The sequence below is a fragment of the Coenobita brevimanus genome, chromosome 54, assembly GCF_032717465.1.
Source record: "Coenobita brevimanus isolate Jiangsu-jjx chromosome 54, ASM3271746v2, whole genome shotgun sequence".
Taxonomy (NCBI): Eukaryota; Metazoa; Arthropoda; class Malacostraca; order Decapoda; family Coenobitidae; genus Coenobita; species Coenobita brevimanus.
Window position 1 is genome coordinate 22570379 of NC_137007.1, and position 21355 is coordinate 22591733.

Consider the following 21355-nt stretch of genomic DNA (forward strand, 5'->3'; position numbering starts at 1 on the left):
CAGACAACTAATTAGGCTCAACGTGCTGCCTGGTCAGTTTCTGCTCGATCCTCTCGTCTCCAGCTCACCATCCCAGACTTGGTTCTTTATTCGGGCAATGAAGGGGTGAAGGATTGCCCTACTAACCCCTTGTATTCCCTGATGAGGGAGGGTACCCATCTGGTTGGCTTCCATGACAAGGCTGCCTTCTTGGCCACCTTCTTCAGGGTCTAGTTTGTTAACCCCTGCTCCTCTTCCACGTCTTCAGAGGCTGTTTGCAGTAATTCAGGCTGGAATCTCCTCCCCATCCCCTTCAGCCTTGACCTTCTCCTTTTCCTATACTGAGCTTTTCTCCACTCTGCATGCTTTATCACCTAAGAAAGAGTGTGGCCTGGACTTTGTTCCCAACAAGCTTCTGATCTGTCCTCCCCCTCTCTTATGAGGTTTCTCTTGTTGACAATGTTAATGACAGTTGGGTGACAGGGGTCTTCCCTTTCTGATGAAAAATCTCTCAGTTCCCCCCCTTCCCCAAGTGAGGGCAGGACCCATCTTCTCTAGCTTCGTGCAAGTCAATACAGTAAAGTCTCATTATACAACTGTTTGCTCCATGATAAATAACTACAATGATTATTTAAAAGTTATACCCTTTCTTTAATGCAGAATGACAAGTGCAATGGCCACCTCTGAGAATCTTGCGTGGACAAGGTGACGCATGCTAGCTGACAGTCAGCTGTCTCAGTCAACACAGCTGCCAAGTGTTTACCTTTGCTATGATCATTTGTCTTTTGATCAATTTTGTGCATGAAAGGCCACTGAATCACCACTGCAATTACCTAATAACAGTACAAGTGTTTAACAAATAGTGCAGTGTGTCATATTAAGTGAAGTGATAACTTTTTGCATGTGAAATACTGAAACTTGTGACTAGGAATTTGTGTCAACCTTACATACACAGCCTCCACAGTCAGCTGATGATGGGGCCTCCCAGTCAGCTGATTGAGCCAAAATGGCCACCCAGTGTTTACATCTGTGTTGATCGTCTACTTTTCATTTAATTTTGTGCATGAAAGGCTGCTGAAACACCATTGCTATTGCCAAATAACAGTGCAAATGTGTAACAAATAGTGCAATATACAATATTAAGTGAAATGATAACTTTGTGTGTGAAATACTGAAACTTGTGACTTGGAAATCATGTCTGGCAAGCATGCTGCTCCTAGTGGTGAATGTGGTGCTAGTGAGGGATGCGAAGAGCAAGCCTAAAAGTCCCCCCCCCCCCCAGTTAAGGGCACCTTCCCTAAACCTACTGAACCCATGTTACACATGTATATACCTCACTGTATGAAAATAATTTTGCAACAAGTCATCACTTGGCATGATCATACACAGTAGCGAGACATGATTGTAGTGACGCTATCCAATCTGGAAGGTACTTGAGAGGATGGTGTGATGATGGTTTTCCTGGTGGCTTGAATGTGACTGCCACTTGTCTGAGATTCAGTGTGGATTACATCTTGGTAGGGAGATATCTGATCCCCTCCAGTTTCACCATCCATTTATACACCAGGCAGTACTGTCACCAGCAGATACTCCTGGCACTCTTCATGAACCTCCAGGGGGTCTATAACTCTGCTTTCCACTGTAAGCTGTGTGCCATTGGTGCCATGGGCTCTCCACTTGCCTGGGTCTGAAACTTGCTGACGGGATGGGCCTTCCACATTTCCATGGGAGGTACTTACTCCTCCCTCATCTCGGTCTGGCGGGAAGTACCATGGGGATCTGTTCTCAGTCCCCTTCTTTTTTTAATGTCTTGATGTCTGACCTCCCTCATCCCCCTGTAGTGTCCATCCAGGTCTATGCTGATGATGTTTCCATCCTTTGTCATGCTGCCTCATTATGGAAAAGTCAACATCACCTCCAATAGACTGTCAGTGCTTTTACCACAAGACTGTCAGTGCTTTTACCACATGGGCTGCAGATTGGGACTCTGCAATTTACGTGCACAAGAGTACCCTTGTGTGCTTCACGACACTGAGGTTCCCCTCCATGCCAACGGTTCAGCACACTGGGGAACCTCTCATCCTGTGGACCTGCACACATTTCTCGGCCCCTGTCTGGATGGCCCCCGCCTCACCTAGGCCCCTCACATACACTATCTTCAATCAGCAAACCTTAGGCCCCTGGATATCACGTTGCAGGAGTTCACTAGGGTGCTGATCGAACCACCCTCCTTCGCCTATATCTGGCATTTATCCTGAGCAAGCAGTCTGATGGTTCCTAACTTTATGGGCCAGCTGCCCAGACTCACCTCAGGAAATTGGATGTTGTCCAGTAAACAGTAATCACACTGCACTTGATGCCTTCAGGTCTACCCCTGTTGTTTCACTTCATGTGGAGTTTAGGATGATGTCCCTCTCCATCTATTGAATAGTGTTGGACTGTCAGCTGCTCCATTGCATTGTTGTCCTTCCCTTCAGCCACCCAGTTCCCCCCCTTCTATTGCCTCCCCACGGTCCTTCACCAGCCCTCAGACTGGCCAAAAGCGTGGGTCCCCTTCATTATCCACAGCATCCAGGCCTACCTTACCCCATCTCTCAATCTTTCCCAGTCCACTCCAGTGGCCTCTCTCCCTCCCCTTGGATGGATTTGTCTGTGATTATCTCCCCTCATCTCCCAATGCCATTCCTGAAGTCAGCTCATGCAGTCGTGGAATGATAGCTTCTTCTTAGCACAGAATCCTCCTATCATGGAAACTCCTTTAAAATTTACACTCAAGGGTCCCACTCCTCCCCACCTCCCCCCAACATCCTCTGCCCTGGCAGCCTACATTGAGGACTCCCTCTGCCAAACTTGGTCTTTCACTGGGCGGCAAGATGTCCTTACTGTGGAACTCAAAGCCATCCTCCAAGCCCTGGAGTTTGTATGGACTTTTCTCCACCCCCGATTGGTGGTTTTACATACTGATTCACAGGCCTCACTTGCCCTCCTCCTCTCATATCACCCAGTGACTGTGTAACCACTTGTAAATCAGTAGTATGTAAGTGTATTGAAGGGCTACACAACCTTTTTTCCTTAACTAGGGTCTAGTCACAGTCTGAATTCTGCTTACATATTGCCTTTTACTAGAGAAAAAGAGGAGCCCATTGGCCTCTGCGGGCTGGATTCAGAAGTGGCATTGTGGGGGAAAGACCTGGGCAGTTCTTGTATAAATATATATCTTCAATATAGCACAGGGCTTTGGATTTACCTACATTCCTTGAGTGGGACTGAACAAGTGGTGGTAGCAGTGGGATATGAACCCATGCCTCCAAAGAGACTGGTGCCTCAAACCAGTCAGGCTAAGCCATGCCATTTTGGAATGCCTCCATCTCCTTGCCTCTCCTCCCAGGTACTTTCGCCTTCAATGGATCCCATTACATGTAGGCATCCGTGATACTGAGATTACTGACACAGCAGCAAGGCAGGCACTGACCTCCAGCATGTTGATCTCAATGGCTTCTGATCCTGCTGCATTCCTTAATCTTGCATGTGGTGCTTGGATGTCATACTAGAATGCAAACTATGTGATTGACTTCCCTGCCACCCACCTGGGCATTTTCACACTGACTTCTCTGCACATGTTTGAGCTCCCCACCCCTGTCAGAATATTGATGTTGCCATCACCAGGTTGCAGCTGGGCCATACAGGTCTCGCAAATCCCTTGTACTGTTTGGTTATGACAGAGCACCCCTGATGCCAATGGTGTCCCCTGGTTGAAGAGACCACAGAACATTTCATGTTGTGGTGCCCGAGATTCCATTTCCTCCACACACTCTTGTGAGACCGCCCGGCATCACTGGAAGTTTTCAACTTATCACATACCCTCGGTTGCAGTAGCATGTTGTGGGGTACAAATCAGATTTCATATGTAAATCTAGGCAGCCCTCCTGCATTTAACCCTTAAAGACCGCAATTTTCTGAAGGTATGTTCCACCCCAGCCACAATTTGGGGTCAATTTTTCAACTTCTACCAACGTAAAAAATTTTCTTACAGATTTGAAGAGCTTGAATTTACAGACCTGAAAATGCCAATCTCAGTCCCACAGACCTAATGGTTACCGCAAAACTGCCCATCAAAGATTATAAAAGTTCCCTTTCACTCCAAGAGAGAAAACAGGAAAATATTGGCAGAAGCCTAATTTTCACAAGAGAACCACATCAAATTCAATTAAATCAATGTAAAATAGTTTCTATTAATGAAACCAGGTGTAGGAGTCAGCATGAGCAAAAAATTATATATATAAATACAGTAATCCCTCCAATATCTGACGTAATAGAGCCAAAGGCATGTCCGGATAGTGATCCTGTCCGGATATTGGGCCCCAGCCTCCTGGACTTGAACTTATGGACCCTAACTCAGAAAAACACCTACAGTACAATCCCAGCTATCCGGTATCCAGACAAACGGAATACTGAGAACAACGGGAAAATTCAAGGGCTGGTAAAAATGTCAGTAAGTTATAACTGTGCGCCAATTTGAATGGACCGCCAAACCGCCGTTTGATTGTGTCACGCGAGGCTGGGTGAAGTCAGACAAAGTGAGGTGAAGGCATTTCCGGCTAATGTAAATCCCTAGCAAATCCTCTTAACCACCCCTCCTCTCCCCCTCTTTCCCCTACTTGAATTCAGTCATCCTCCACACCCTCCAAAAATAACCAGTCTGCGTTTTGCCACCAGACGGTAAACAAGCTCTCTTGCTATTGTGTTCCTCTGATAGACGGAAATTTGTACACTCCAAAATGCCTAAAGTGCAAACTAAACGTAAGCGTATTGTGCTTACCTTGAAACAGAAGCTGGACATATGCAACAGACTTGAAAAAGGCAAACATTATAAAAGACTAATGGCTGAATATAAATGTTAATAGGAATGAAAGTTTACTTTGTTGGAAGAAAAATAAATAAATAATATGCCTGCATTTCATACGTACATCATAATTTTATTTTCTGCAAAACAGTTGAGTGGCGGGTGAGGGGTGGAGTGATGGAGGTCAGGTGGGGAAGAAGAAGAACAGTCGGAAACGTAAACAAACTCACGTGGGGGCACAGGTGTCGTGATAATTCTACAGTGCAGTCTTAACACATCATCAGTTCACTAATAAATGTTCAAGCTTTTATTTCTTTATTTTATTTTTCAATTTTTATGAGTACAGTACATATAATGAATACAGTAATTCGGTAAACAATGGACTAGTGCAATTTGCAGTACAGCAAATTGCTAGACATTGCACGCACGTCCGTTATGACCATGGTGAGTTTACAAGGCAGTTTTTCAGGCGGAATCTCTTAGTGTAACCCCTAATGTGACTGGTGAGTACCTGAACTGTATTTACTGCTGTGATAGCCTTTGTATAGATTTGACTTGAAAATCAGAAATACGGGAAAAATCTGTAACCGGGAAGGTAAATTCCCCAAGCCACCCGGTTAACTGGGATTGTACTGTATACAACTCCCCCTGGACATGCATTGCACCTATTTAAGACCCAAATCACACCAATAAGGGACATAAAAGACTGAAATAAATGCAAAAGAACCATAAAATGAGGTTTTAGAGGTGAGTTTATACAATATTAAACATTCTGGGTACTTACAAGTCCCTGGCTCCTGGACTGGTTTGAACCACCAGTTTGCAGTCCACAGTTAATCCTCTGCACTCTAAATTCTAATTTCTTAACACTACACAACACTGTAAATTCCCATGTGTTCTAGTGGCGAGGTATTGCAGTTTATTCACTGTTTATTCACAAAAAAAAAGCACCTGTGGCTTGCACTGCTATGAGCATCTGCTCTCGATCGGAGTTTGGCTGTGACTGTTGATGATGGCGGGGTATTACCCCCTTCCCCCTCCCCTGTCAGGGGAGGGGGAAGGGGGGAGGGGGAGGAAGGAAAGGGTGAAGGGACCATGGTGTAACAGCTGTTTGGTGCCCCGCGGCAATTTTAAATTACGGGAGGGAAAAAAGTCAGATTTTAAAAAAAAAAATTGCGGTTTTTGGCCCATTTTGGGAATATTGGATCCCGGGACGATTATGTCCGGTTAGTGACGACGTTCGGATATTGGGCGTTTGGATATTAGAGGCACTACTGTTTAAAAAATCTATCTATCTATTGCCAGATGCCTCAATCCCGTTCGGGGTGGCCACAAACAAATCGCCTCCACGTCGTCCTGTCCTCCGCCATTTCACTGCCCTGCTTCCAACTCACACCCCCCCTCTCTCATATACCTCTCCACCCCATCCCTCCATCTCATCCTCGGCCTCCCCCTCCCTCTTCCCCCCTCCACCTCACTCACATACACTCTCTTCGTCAGTCTTTCACCCTCCATCCTCTCCACAAAGCCAAACCACCTCAGTGTGTTCCACATAACACTTCCTATCACATCCACATCCACACCACAACGCTCCTTTATATCCTCATTCGTCAGCCTGTCTCTCCATGTGACTCCACAGGTTCCTCTTAAATAACTCATTTCCACTGCTCTCACTCTTGACTTGTGTCCTTCCAACAACGTCCAAGCTTCACTTCCATACGTTAGAGTCTGTATCACAATACTGTCATGTAGAAACTTTTTCACTTCCATGCTCACTTCCCTGATTCTTATCACTGCTTTCAAATAACCAGCAGCCTTTCTTCCCTGCTGTACCCTTTCAAGCACTTCACCCTCCAAACCTCCATCCTTACTCATCACACTACCCAAGTACTTAAACGTACTCACATTTTCCAATTCCTCACCATCCAACCTTGCTGTACATTCACTGACTTCACCTCTCTCAAAAACCATCACTTTACTCTTCCCTACATTCACCTTTAGATTCCGTTTCTTACACACTCTCCCAAACTCATCCACCAAGCCTTGCAGCTCCCCTTCACCTTCACTCAACAACACAGTATCATCTGCAAACAACAGCACAGGGGGTTTCCAAACACTATCCTCTCTCACTAGGGCCACTCCAACATCAACTATCCTACCTTGTACCTCTTTTATTACCCCATCCATGAACAGATTGAACAACCATGGAGACATGACACATCACTGTTTCAACCAAACCTTCAAAGAGAAAAATTCACTTAGTTCACCATCCACATGCACTGCAGTCTTAGCACCATCATACATACTCTTCACAGCATTCAACAACTTTCCTTCTACTCCATATATTCTTAATACTTTCCACAATCCTTGTCTATCCACCCTGTCATATGCTTTCTCCAAATCCATGAAAGCCGCATACAACTTCTTTCCCTTCTCTAGAAACTTTTCCACTAAAGAACTAAGAATGAATATCTGATCTACACAACCTCTTCCCTTCCTAAAGCCTCCCTGTTCTTCTCCAACTAATTCCTCTGTTTTTTCTCTAACTCTGTCTATAAGTATCCTACCATACACTTTTCCTATTATACTAAGAAGACAAATGCCCCTATGATTACCACACACTTCTTTTTCCCTTTTTCCTTTGTACAAGGGAATAATTATACCTGACTTCCAATCCTCAGGGACTCTACCTTCCTCCCAGGCCAATCTGCACATCTTCCACATCCATTCTACTACTATCTCTCCCCCATGCTTCAGCATTTCACCACACACTCCATCAATTCCTGGGGCTTTCCCCAATTTAACTCTCTTCATTGCTTCCACAACTTCTATCCTACTGACTTCTTCCTGTCTTCTCACCTCCCTCCTTCTCCCAGCCATTCCCCAGCCACTTATACTCACATTACTTCCATCCTGTATGTTCAACAATTCTTTAAAATGTTCTCTCTATCTGCTCACTTTTTCTCCCTTTTCCACTAGTAATTTACCATTTTTATCTTTCACTCCCCTGCTAACCTCACTTCCACCGTGACTTACTCTCTTCACCTCTTTCCAGAACATTTTCTTACAGTCCCTCCACTTTACACTCAAATTCCTTCCAAATTCCTCATCTGCTCTCTTCTTACGGTCTCTTACTAATCTTTTTACCTCTCTTTCTTTCTTTCTACATATAACTCTCTCTTCTGCCTCTCAACTTCTTCCATGCCCCTATTTCTCATCCATTCATTGTATGCTTTCTTCTTTTGTGCCACAGCCTGTCTCACTTCTTCAGTCCACCACGCTGTTCCTTGCATCCCCCTCCGTCTTCTCTTCCTCCCACACACCACATCACATGCTGCACATATTTCTTCTGTAAATATCCTGCACACACCTTCCACGTCCCCCATCTGCTCCGATTCATATTTGCCCAATCGTTCCTCCACTTCTCTCTTATACTCTGCCTTTTTCTCATCCTCTTGTAACCTTTCCACTCTCCTTGCAACTAGGATAAAAAATCCAAACTCAAAAAATTCCACGATAACCTAATTCTTGCTAAAGAATCTTACCAAAATCAATTAAATCAATGTAAAATAGGTTTCTATTGATGAAACTAGGTGCAGGAGTCAGCATGAGTAAAAAAAAAAAAAATAATTAAATAAAAATAATTTGGTGAAAGTACATAAACATAGACCGATCATGGGAGGGATATTCAATCAATCAATAATTTCCTGTGACACCCCACTGGATGCATAGGGCCTCGATGAACTCAATCCACCAATATTTGTCTCTTGCCATCTCCTTCAGGTCCCACCAACACTCCTCTCCTGCTTCCTTTTTCATTGTCCTCAACCACGTTTCCCTCGGCCTACCTCTACCTCTTCTTTCTCTAGCAGTCCACTCTGGCACATCCTGTATTAAACTACCTTCTTTTCTGTATATGTGCCCCAGCCACTTCCAACAAGACAATCTCACATATTCATTAACTGGTTCCACTCTCGTAATATCCCTTACTCTTGCATTTGTAACTCTGTCTTGCCACTTTACCCCAAGAATTCTTCTCAGTATTTTATTCTCAAATCCTAATACTTTCTGATCTGTTGCAATTGTACTGTACCATGACTCATGCCCATAAATTAAAATTGGTCTAACCATGGACTTGTAAATTTTCACTTTAGTATGTACCGAAAGCATATTATTATTCCAAACAGATTTCAACATTCCAACAGCTCGCCAAGCCTATCTAATCCTCTCCTCAATTTCATTGTTTAATGATCCATTAGATGATACAATCGTTCCCAGATATTTAAAGTTTTCTACATTCTTCACCACATTATTCCCAATTACACAATCGATTTGGTTCTCCACGTTCATATTAATAATTTCAGTCTTTCCACAATTTATTACCAATCCCACTTTTTCTCCTTCCTCCACCAGACAATCAAGCACTCTTTGCATCTCATAAATACTTCCACAAATCAGTACAATATCATCAGCATAGTCCAAATCCATCAGCTTCTTATTTTCTTTCCCGTTAATTCCTGCACCTGTTCTCCTTACAACCTTTTTCATAACATAATCCATAACCGAAACAAACAACAATGGCGAAAGAACTCCTCCTTGAATCACTCCTGATATTACCATGTAATATTCGAGACAGAGGATAGGGAGGGAGGAAAGTGGTGGTGGGGTGGGGTTATCTCTGGTGGGGGTGAAGGGAGGTGAGACACACTCCCAATGCAGGGGAGGTGGTGTGTGGGGTATTATGGGGAGAGGAAACACATGCAAATCGATCACAGCAAAGAAACTGCCACGTCATTTGATATAAAGGAAGGGTGAAGTGAGGTGGTGGAGGGAGGGTTAGCATGCATGAAACACCCCCCATATGATGTAGATGTGGTATTGGTGAGTAGTTTGGGTGGGAGAGGATGGAGCTGGCTGTAAGTAATCAGCCAGAGGTAGGTGGAGAAGTCGCTGAAGGGGGAGGGTCCCCTCACAGACCTGGTGAGAGGGTGGGATCTTCCTCCCCACCACCTCATCTCCTAGTTCTGATTGGGTAGGAACCATTTACATCATAAACGGGGCTGGCATAGTGCTTAGCAATTTTTGAGAGACCCTCTACGTTCGTCAGTCATAGGATCCTACGTGGCAAACTTGCAATCCATACCAAGTAAATACAGTACAGGTACTCTGAATTTGCTTGGGAATAAATGCCCAATTCAAACTCACTCTAATGTGAGTCAGATTCTATCAAGGTTTATTTTAAGCTGCTTTACTATAGTGATATACAAACATCAACTAGGAGTCTGTACCAGGTGAAGTTTTTCCATATGCTGGTGATAAATACTTTCAAAATCCGCTACCGACCATGGCTGTATGCTGAATTCATGTTGAAACTACAAAACGTTCTATGGTCAAGACTGTCAGACCCATACAGTATTTTAAATACTGCAAAGTCATAATTATCTGGCGTAATTCAGCCAAGCCCTACACTGGTAAAAGCAAAATGCCAGATATTGCATTGTACACCCCATCGGCTCGATATTCGGCATCATGTCAGATACAATAATCCCTCTAATATCCGAACGCCCAATATCCGAACATCCACACTAACCGGACATAATCGTCCCGGGATCCAATATTCCCAAAATGGACCAAAAACTGCAAAAAATTCGAAAAAAATTGACTTTTTTCCCTCCCATTATTTTGAAATTGCCGTGGGGCGCCGAACAGCTGTTAACCATGGTCCCTTCACCCCTTCCTTCCTCCCCCTCCCCCCTCCCCTGTCAGGGTTGCCATTTGATATTTTTCATTACCAAGTGTGGGCCAATTTGGTAATGAAAAATTCGTTTGGTAATGAATCAAAATAATGCATTACCAAATGGATTTTTCACATGTTTGAGGATACACAGGATGGAGATGGTGGATTGTTTGCTCTCTCTGATTAATCTGCTACCCTACATAGCTGAAAATAATCAATATGGTGTTAATTATAAGGAGAGTGATTACATGTATTTCCACTTGTATATATAATTAGTGAAGAATAAATGCTAGTTTTAAAATTTGGTAATGAAAAGTTACATTTGGTAATGAAAGTTGAGGAGATTGGTAATGTGGCCGTTGCAATCTGGCAACTCTGTTACCCCGCCATCATCAACAGTCACAGCCAAACTCCAATCGAGAGCAGATGCTTATAGCAGTGCAAGCCACAGGTGCTTGTTTTTTGTGAATAAACAGTGAATAAACTGCAATACCTCGCCACTAGAACACATGGGAATTTACAGTGTTGTGCAGTGTTAAGAAATTAGAATTTAGAGTGCAGAGGATTAACTGTGGACTGCAAACTGGTGGTTCAAACCAGTCCAGGAGCCAGGGACTTGTAAGTACCCAGAATGTTTAATATTGTATAAACTCACCTCTAAAACCTCATTTTATGGTTCTTTTGCATTTATTTCAGTCTTTTATGTCCCTTATTGGTGTGATTTGGGTCTTAAATAGGTGCAATGCATGTCCAGAGGGAGTTGTATAGGTGTTTTTCTGAGTTAGGGTCCATAAGTACAAGTCCAGGAGGCTGGGGCCCAATATCCGGACAGGATCACTATCCAGACATGCCTTTGGCTCTATTACGTCAGATATTGGAAGGATTACTGTATTGTGTTACTAGCCTAAACATTTTCCCATGAGTAAAAGATGAAAATTAAGCATAAAATGCAATAAAGTAATGATATAATACAGTAACAGAGTAATACTGCACTAGTTGGCTATCATTTATGAGCTGATTGATACACCTCAATGCCGGATATTGCACATAACCACCGGTTATGTCCCATTTTAGCACAAGATATTACATAATTTTACCAGATATTGCTTTATCCCCTAAAACGTGGGGCGTCGCGTTTGCGACGCTCGCCGAAAAGGACATAACGGCGGATCATCACATTTGTGATTCTAGTTAATTTTGAATAAACGCGGGCAAGCAGGTTCAAGCTGGTATTGTCTATCAGTACCGCCACCCTTTAGCTACTATTAGCATACTTGACCTTTGTACCACTGACCTCCGTTGTTGCCAAGTATCTTTTTTTTTAACCCACCCCCCCCACCGCGGCCTGGCCACCCTCGCTGTGATATATGGCAGCGCGCTGACTGCTCAGAAATGTCAATCTGCACTTTCCTCTCGCAAGCAGTTTATGCTAATTGGAAACGCTTGTTTCCCCAGTTGTCACACTAGCTTTTTTTCGCGCGGTTTGCCCCTGTTTAGCGTCAGTTTACGCGCGGTTTGCCCCTGTTTAGCGTCAGTTTACAGCAGGCTTTCAAGGTGACATTATGTCGAATTCTAGCTCTTCCAAGTCAGTGCCTTCAAGCCCTCTGAAAAAGGGCTTTGTGACCTCTACCCCTTCTAAACCCTTACTAGGGAGTGGAAAGGGCCTGAGTGAGTCTGCTATAGGCCTAGAATTACTGAAAGCCTCTATGGACTACGGTAGTGATGTTGCTGTGTTGTCGGGCCTTGCGGAATCAGACACTTTATTGAATGCTGAGTCTGAGGTGCAGGAAGAGACAACTGCTGTGCCTAGTACCTCATCAGGCAAGGCTCCAGTGCACAAGGGAGTGGCGTATGGCAAGGGGGCAAAGAGGAAGCGAAGTGGTGACCCCGGTTCCCAATCATTGTTCTCCTCAGGCCGGCCATTGTCCCCAACCTCAGGTCACGCCACCGCCATACCGCCTCGCACCCCCAGCCCCATTCTCTCATCATCATCGTCTGCTGTGCTTTCTCCAGAGTCTTTGGAGTCTCCTTCACCACCTCGGAAGGGAAGTAGGCAGTCTGGTTGTCGTAAAGGTTTCCGTAGGCCCCGTGTTCATGCTGGCATGAGTAGAAAAGTGTCTCCTAGTGCTAAAATTAGTGGTAAGGTTTATCGCACTAGGCAACTCACCACCCAGCCTACTGCGAGTGACCTTGAACCTTCTCCCACTCTCCCCACCACCACCACAACCGCACATGCCCGACCTAGCTCACCCACTGCCACACGGCCTGCCTCACCCACTGCCTCACGGCCTGCCTCATCCACTGCCTCACCGCCTGCCTCACCCACTGCCACACGGCCTGCCTCACCCTCCGACGCACCCATCCACCCCCAGCCTAGGCAGGGCACTCTGGATGCCTTCGTGTGATCTGAGGGCTCTGATTTTGTGCCAGAGGATCTGCCCTTTGATTCCACTGGGTGTGGGATCCAGGCTGACTTCCCTGTCCCCGAGGGTGGTGAATGCTTGGACTACCTGTTGGCCTTCCTGGATGACGAAGTAATGCAGCATATTTGTACCAAGACCAACAGGTACGAAGGACAATGTGCTGCAGTTTGTGAAGGTGAAGGTGCAATGCCACCACGTCGCGGATGGCAGCATGGGTTCCTGTGACGATCCGGGAACTATTTATATTCATTGGCTTGATGCTTCTGATGCCACATAACTGGAAGCACAAGCTCGAGGAATACTGGAGTGCTGACGACCTTTGCCCCACACCCATCTTCAACAATACCAGAAACCATTTGGCTTGTCACTCAGTGTGGAGTCACCCATAGACAGAAGGAAGAAGAAAGAATGAAGGAAGGAAAGACAGACGCATGCTTTATGAAATAAGGTAAGGCATTCTTTTAATAATATATATTTCGGTCCCGTAACAATTACAAATCTGGCAGTAATATACAGTATAAAAATATTCAACAACAAATGGATAAAAAATTCTGCAAGACTTAAAACCTGAGAATGTTGTGTAAAGTTTAAGAAAATAACATCAGAGTATGAAAACAGCGTTACAATAACTTTACAGTAAATACCTACATCTTTTCTTTTCTTTTCTTTTTCTGTCCTCTGTCTCTCTCCAGGTAGCAGCAAAATTTAAACAGCTAAAGATATGACCAGTGTATTGTACAGTATAGATAATTATTCTTAAGCTGGGTGCTGCAAACATCTTGACAGTGCAGTGATGCATGAGGGAATTTTTTGAACATCTTCCACCAAATCATCAAGCTTATCTAAATGCTATACACACACCAATGTATTAAATCATGTGCACTTGGTGAATTGCTCTTGCAGTTGCTAAACAAACATCAACAATGATGATGGTGACAACAGCTGTGTGCATCTTTGTGGCACTTACTGTTCTCAGCTGCATTACAGTCCTTTGCTGTGCTACATTTTCTTGTTGCATGACAATTCTTTGCTGAGATATATTCCCCTGTTGAGACTGAATCCTTTGATGAGTCACATATCCATCCTCCTTTAAATTTGTCTGTGATGCACTTCTCTGAAGCATTGTTGTTCCAAGTTGTGCCATATTTAAATGAAGGAGGTGGAAGCTCTGAATGATCCGTGTGCCAAGGACAAGCATGCCAGGGGACGGTGCTGAAGTCCAACCCTTCTCACCCTTCAACTCAGGACCATAGCTCTCATGTCTGGCCAGAGGAGAAGGAGAAAATCTGCTTCCCCAAGCTTCTTCCTCATTGTCATCCCCAAGGCCAAGACACACTGTTACTGGTCTTGGACAGCGTCTACTTGCTTGGCTGCCAGCTTTAAAGTGCAACATCTAGACCAGAAGAAAGCTTTTGCTGTGTAAGCTGAACTAACATCATAATTATATGCAAGTGATTCTCATATACAGTACTGTATTTTCCATAAATTCAGTCAGTTGCCCTTATGCTAAAAATACAACTCTGAATGTATTACAGTTGTAACATTCAAGCCTAGATATCCCACTTGACACTATTAATTATGCTACATTAAGAAAATGAAAACACCTTTTTAAGTTGAAGTGAATTAATCTGAAAGTACCCTTAAGAAGTGAGGTTGCAAGTCATTTCCAGCACTACTCAGGCATTATAAATGGTAATGAGAGGAAAGCAGTACAATGTACCTAAATTAAACAGTTAATGTACTAATACAGTATGCCATGTAGCTTCAAACAATGTATCCTGGGCAAATTAACCCATCATATAAAGGTCAGTGTGCTAACTTTGCCTCAAGCCTTACCCATCCCCTAACACTTCTCTCCTAAAACCCTTGTACAGTGTAGTCAAACCTTTTTACTGATATACATTCCAAAAACTATCTATCTATCTATTGCCAGAAGCCTTAATCCCATTTGGGGTGGCCACAAAAAAATTGTCTCCACGTTGCCCTGTCCCCCGGCATTTCACTGCCCTGCTCCCAACTCACACCCCCCTCTCTCATATACCTCTCCACCCCATCCCTCCATCTCATCCTCAGCCTCCCCCTCCCTCTCCCCCCCTCCACCTCACTCACACACACTCTCCTCATCAGTCTCTCACCCTCCATCCTCTCCACATCGCCAAACAACCTCAGTGTGTTCCTCATAACGCTTCCTATCACATCCACATCCACACCACAAAGTTCCTTTATATCCTCATTTGTCAGCCTGTCTCTCCATGTGACTCCACAGGCTCCTCTTAACCCTTTAACCGCGGGTGTCATTCCAGAATGACATTGACAAAACTGGACCAAACCGCGGGCGTCATTCCAGAATGACATTGACAAAACTGGACCAAACCGCGGGTGTCATTCTGGAATGATTGTGAATATTTTGAACACCGCGCATTTTTCCTGTGCGCAAATTGTCTCACGCAAGAGTAGCTGTCGAGTTCTTTCACGCCAGCCATCCCACACCTCCCTCCTCCAACCCCAAGGGGGCCCCCCCCACCCCTGCCCTGACCCGCATCAGTCAGTATCTGTCCAGCTCTGTGCGTGAGAATGGCGCTCCGTCCCAACTCATCGTCGCTCGCTTCCTCCTCGCAAGTGATCAGTGCTAGTGTGCCTTCGACCTCTACACCGGTGAAGGAACTGCCGACGGCGAGGCAGAAGGGGTGGAGCACTCCAGAAATTAGAACAGAGCTGGACAAAACTGTAAGTACTACTCTGGATTGTGGCAGTGAGAGTGATACACTTACAGCAAGTAGGGAAGGCGCATATGGGGAAAATTGGTATTGCACGTGGGAAGGGAGTGAAGTGCAGACTTACGTCTCCTACACCAGGCCCTAGTAAGCATTTCCCATCACTTTCCCGTTCCCCTAGCCCTATTGCCCTCACATTATCTTCATCTTCTGCCGTGCCCTCTCCTCAGCCTATATCATCTGAGGAATATGAATTCCCAGAGCCTGCAAAGCGAGGGAAGGCAGGCCGGCCTAGAACAAAGGGGATGCGTGGCAGTTGGAGGGCAATGCTGGGCGATAAGCGAGGTGATAAGCGAGGTGATAAGTGGGGAAGAAAGGGTCAAGTTTCACCACGCACCAGGTCAGTAACCCCCCCGCCTAGCTCCCTCACCCTCGCCACCCCCCAACTCACCCCCCTCCCGCTCGCCTCCTGCCTCACCCCCCTCCTGCTCGCCTCCTGCCTCACCCATTGCCTCACCTCCTGCCTCACCCATTGCCTCACCCATTGCCTCCACCTCAGCTCCTTCTCACGGGGAAACGAGTGCAATGCGACCTGCCACTTCCACTGAACCACGCACAGGGAAAGTTGATGCATTTGTTTGGTCTGACGGTGCAGATTTTCAGCCACACAATCCGCCGTTTGATATGACAAATGCTGGAATACAGCCTGCCTTTCCATGCAACGCAGGAGATGATTTTGTGGACTACTTCCTGGCCTTCATGGATGACGAAATCGTGCAGCATGTCAGCGATGAGACCAATAGGTATGCAGCTCAGTGTGCAGCAGAAGGGCTGGGACCTACTGGCTCACCAAAGCATGTGTCGTGGTTGCCTGTCAGGATCAGAGAGCTGTATGTGTTCTTTGCACTGATGTTTTTGATGCCCCATATCAAGAGACATGAGTTGGAGGAGTACTGGCTCGTGGATGACATTACTTCTATCCCAACATTCGGGAAGTATATGTCACGGGATTGGTTCCGACAGCTGCTAGGATACCTGCACTTTGCTGACAATGGAAACCCGTCCCAAACTGACCCTTTGTGGAAAGTGAGGGATTTTCTCAACAGGATTAGGGATCGATTTATGCGATTTTTCCGGCCTATGCAGAAAGTCGTCATAGACGAATCCCTGGTATTGTTCAGAGGACGTCTCAAATTCATGCAGTACATCCCCAGCAAACACCACCGCTTTGGGATAAAGTTCTTTGTGCTGTGTGACTGTGAGACGGGGTATATCCTGGATTTCGTCATCTACTCTGCTAGCACAATGGACGTGGACAGGAAAGACCCCCTTGGCTTCTCTGGCTCCGTTGTAAAAGTGCTGATGGAGAGGTATTTTGGTGGGAATCATGTGCTGTACACAGACAATTACTACACAGCACCGAAACTCTCCAAATACCTGGCTGAACTCGGCATTGGCACTGTTGGCACTGTACGGAGCTATAGGAAAGAGTGGCCAAGTTTCCCAGAAGCATCATCCTCATCCAAGGGAGATGTGCACCTGAAGAAATCAGACAAGCTTCTTGTGATCAGGTGGCATGACAAGAAGGTCGTGAATATGATCAGCACCATCCACAAGGAGGAATTGCAGAGAACTGGAAAGGTCAGCTACAGGACGGGAGAGCCAATCATGAAGCCTGATGCCGTCATTGATTACAATGTCAACATGAGACTTGTTGATAAGTCTGATATGATGATTGGCGAAATAGACTGTCTCAGGAGAAACACCCAATGGTACAGGAAGGCTTGCCTGCACATGCTCGATATGTGCATGCTCAACGCCTTCATCCTCTACAAGACACAAGTCGGGGGCATAAGGCAACCATCCCTGAGACAGTTCTCCAAGACTGTCGTGCAGCAGCTGCTTGCACGATTTGGTCAGGTGACGGCATTGATCCCGAGGCGACACTCTGACACACAACCTGACCGTCTTGAGTGCCGCAATTACATGAGCCGGCACCAGCTTGTGAAATTGCCTCTTACAGGAGGCAGCAGGTTGTCACAGGGCCGCTGCAGAGTATGTCATAACACCACACAGAGGCCTCAGACGAGAAAAATGAGCACACACCAGTGCCTGGAATGCCAAGTCGCTCTCTGTGCAACTCCGTGCTTTGCCGAGTACCACTCTCTGAGTAAATACTGAAAGTGACAGTGATATACAGTGATGCAACAGTGACGTGCTTTACCAATAATTGTATAATGGATAATGTAGTAATAAGGGATATTTTGCCTAGAAAAAAATGTAAATATTGGCCAGTATAATAAGTGATATTGTAATAAGAGAATCTGCGGCACTTGTGTAATTCTGTGATGCGACAGTGACGCAATATAGTAATAAGTGCAGTGTAAATATAATGTATATTGCCCAGATTATATGTAAAATAATATTAGAAGTTAGAAATAATGAAAAGATCGGCTGAAACGCCAGTGAGCGGGTGACGCCGCAGTGAAGTGAGGCGCAGCCGCAGTGAAGTGCGGGTGCAGCCGCAGTGAAGTGCCTTTTACCTACCTCAGTGAACACAGAGCGGGTGTTTATCGTATGTACAGTGTTCATATATGTTTATATTACTATTATGAGAGAGTGGTTGGCATTTGGTACTGGTGTGTGGGGCATAAAATAGTGATTTTACACCCCTCATTTCTAACAGCTCTGCCCGTCCTGTGAAAGTCAACAAAGTCATGAAACCTACATCAATGGAAAGCTGAAGGTTAGTATTTTCTAATGGTACCTTATTTTTTTCTCTAGCTTTATTCTGTGCAGAGTTATTAAGGTTTAAAGGTTTGTTTACATTTGGCTGAAACCCCCGCGAGAGAGGACAGTCAGACCAAAACAATACCCACGGTTAAGGGGTTAAGTAACTCACTTCCACTGCTCTCACTCTTGACTTATGTCCTTCCAACAACATCCAAGCTTCACTTCCATACGATAGAATTGGTATCACAATACTGTCATGTAATAACTTTTTCACTTCCATGCTCACGTCCATGTTTCTTATCACTGCTTTCAAGGAACCAGCAACCTTTCATCCTTGCTGTACCCTTTCAAGCATTTCACCCTCCAAACTTTCATCCTTACTCATCACACTCCCCAAGTACTTAAATGTACTCACATTTCCATTTCCTCACCATCCAACCTCACTGTACATTCACTGACTTCACCTCTCTCAAAGACCATCACTTTACTCTTCCCTACATTCACCTTTAGATTCTATTTCTTATACACTCTCCCAAACTCATCCACCAAGCCTTGCAGCTCCCCTTCGTCTTCACTCAACAAAACAGTATCATCTGCAAAACAACAGTACAGGGAGTTTCCAAACACTACCCTCTCTCACTAGGGCCACTCCAACATCCATTGCCCTACCTTGTATCTCTTTTGGTACCCCATCCATGTACAGATTGAACAACCATGGAGACATGACAATCCCTGTTTCAACCCAACCTTCGAAGAGAAAAATTCACTCAGTTCACCATCCACATGCACTGCAGCCTTACCACCATCATACATACTCTTCACAGCATTCAACAACTTTCCTTCTACTCCATATATTCTTAATACTTTCCACAATCCTTGTCTATCCACCCTGTCATATGCTTTCTCCAAATCCATGAAGACTACATACAACTTCTTTCCCTTCTCTAGAAACTTTTCCACTAAAGATCTAAGAATGAATATCTGATCTACACAACCTCTTCCCTTCCTAAAGCCTCCCTGTTCTTCTCCAACTAATTCCTCTGTTATTTCCCTAACTCTGTCAATAAGTATCCAACCATACACTTTTCCTACTAAACTAAGAAGACAAATGCCCCTATGATTACCACACACTTCTTCTTCCCTTTTTCCTTTGTACAAAGGAATGATTATACCTGACTTCCAATCCTCCGAGACTCTACCTTCCTCCCAGGCCAATCTGCACATCTTCCACATCCATTCTACTACTATCTCTACCCCATGCTTCAGCATTTCCCCACACACTCCATCAATTCCTGGGGCTTTCCCCAATTTGACTTTCTTCATTGCTTCCACAACTTCTATCCTACTGATTTCTTCCTGTCTTCTCACCTCTCTCCTTCTCCAAGCCATTCCTCAGCCACTTATACTCGAATTACTTCCATTCTCTATGTTCAACAATTCCGTAAAGTGTTCTCTCCATCTGCTCACTTTTTCTCCCTTCTCCATTAGTAATCTACCATTTTTATCTTTCACTCCCCTCCTAACTTCACTGCCACCCTATCTTACATTTTTCACCTCTTTCCAAAACATTTTCTTACAGTTCCTCCACGTTACACTCATGTTCCTTCCAAATTCCTCATCCGCTCTCTTCTTACTGTCTCTCACTAATCTTTTCACCTCTCTCTTTCTTTCTACATATAATTCTCTCTTCCGCCTCTCAACATCTTCCACGCCCCTATTTCTCATCCATTCAATGTATAATTTCTTCTTTTGTGCCACAGCCTGTCTCACCTCTTCATTCCACCATGCTGTTCCTTGCACACCCCTCCGTCTTCTCTTCCTCCTACACACCACATCACATGCTGCACATATTTCTTCTGTAAATATCCTGCACACACCTTCCACATCCCCCATCTGCTCCAATTCATATTAGCCCAATCGTTCCTCCACTTCTCTCTTATACTCTGCCTTTTTCTCATCCTCTTGTAACCTTTCCACTCTCCTTACAAATACTCCTTCTTCCCATTCCTCCCTTCTTCTATTTCTCCATCCTATTTGGATCCTGATTCTGGCCACCACCAAGTAGTGGTCAGAAAGTCCACTCCCCCAACCTCTATAAGCTCTTGCATCCATTACACATTTTCGCATCCTTTCATGCACACACACATAATCAATCATTGCCTTCCTTTCATTCAGTTCACCACCCACCCTTCTCATCACTCACCATGTACACCTGTGGATCATCTTGTGCCTGAAAAGGGTATTGGCTATCACCAACCCCCTCCCAGCACAAATGTCCACTAACACACTGTCATTCTCATCTATTTCAGCAGGCACACCCCACTCACCAACTATTCCATGCACCTTCACATTCCCTACTTTACCATTCATATCACTGATCAAAAACACTCTCTCATTCCTTCCAAACTTTTCCATGCGCACTTCCACATTTGTCCAGAACTCTTCTCTCACTCTGCTTGCACGATGTTGCGTTGGCGCATACACACACACACAGTCGCCCACATTTGTATTCCAACTTTCAATCTTACCCACACAATCCTTGACCCAACTGATCCATACTCTCTTATGCTCTTCTTTCATCTTTTACTCACAACTATACATACTCCTTGATTTGCCCTCTCATTCTCACCTACTCCTGCACATATACCCCATCCATACTCCCATTCTCTCAAACTCTCACCTCTCCATTTCGTTTCAGTTATTCCGCATACATCAACTCTCGCACCCTCAAGCACCTGGACAATCTCTCTCTCTTTCACCTCATCATTCGCTCCCCTTACATTCCAAGTTCCAACAACCATGTCCTTTGTCCGGTCCTTGGTCGTCATCATTGGTCAGTCCTTGTCCGAGGCTTATTGTTTGTCTTTTTAGTTAGTTGATTTCCAGGGAGGGGCACTAACCCTCCGCCAACCATTTTAGTCGCCTT

General features: G+C 44.9%; 1 protein-coding gene across 1 annotated transcript in view; it reads right to left on the reverse strand.

Annotated features, from left to right (window-relative positions):
• LOC145401055 (guanine nucleotide exchange factor DBS-like) overlaps positions 1 to 21355 on the reverse strand; it is a 1269176-nt gene that overhangs the window by 512735 nt on the left and 735086 nt on the right. Inside the window, exons 14-16 of the mRNA XM_080273428.1 lie at positions 3567 to 3727; positions 3397 to 3500; positions 1554 to 1735 (exon numbers count right to left, since the gene is read on the reverse strand). Coding sequence (XP_080129554.1) covers positions 1554 to 1735; positions 3397 to 3500; positions 3567 to 3727 — 447 coding nt within the window. The remainder of the gene's footprint in view (positions 1 to 1553; positions 1736 to 3396; positions 3501 to 3566; positions 3728 to 21355) is intronic.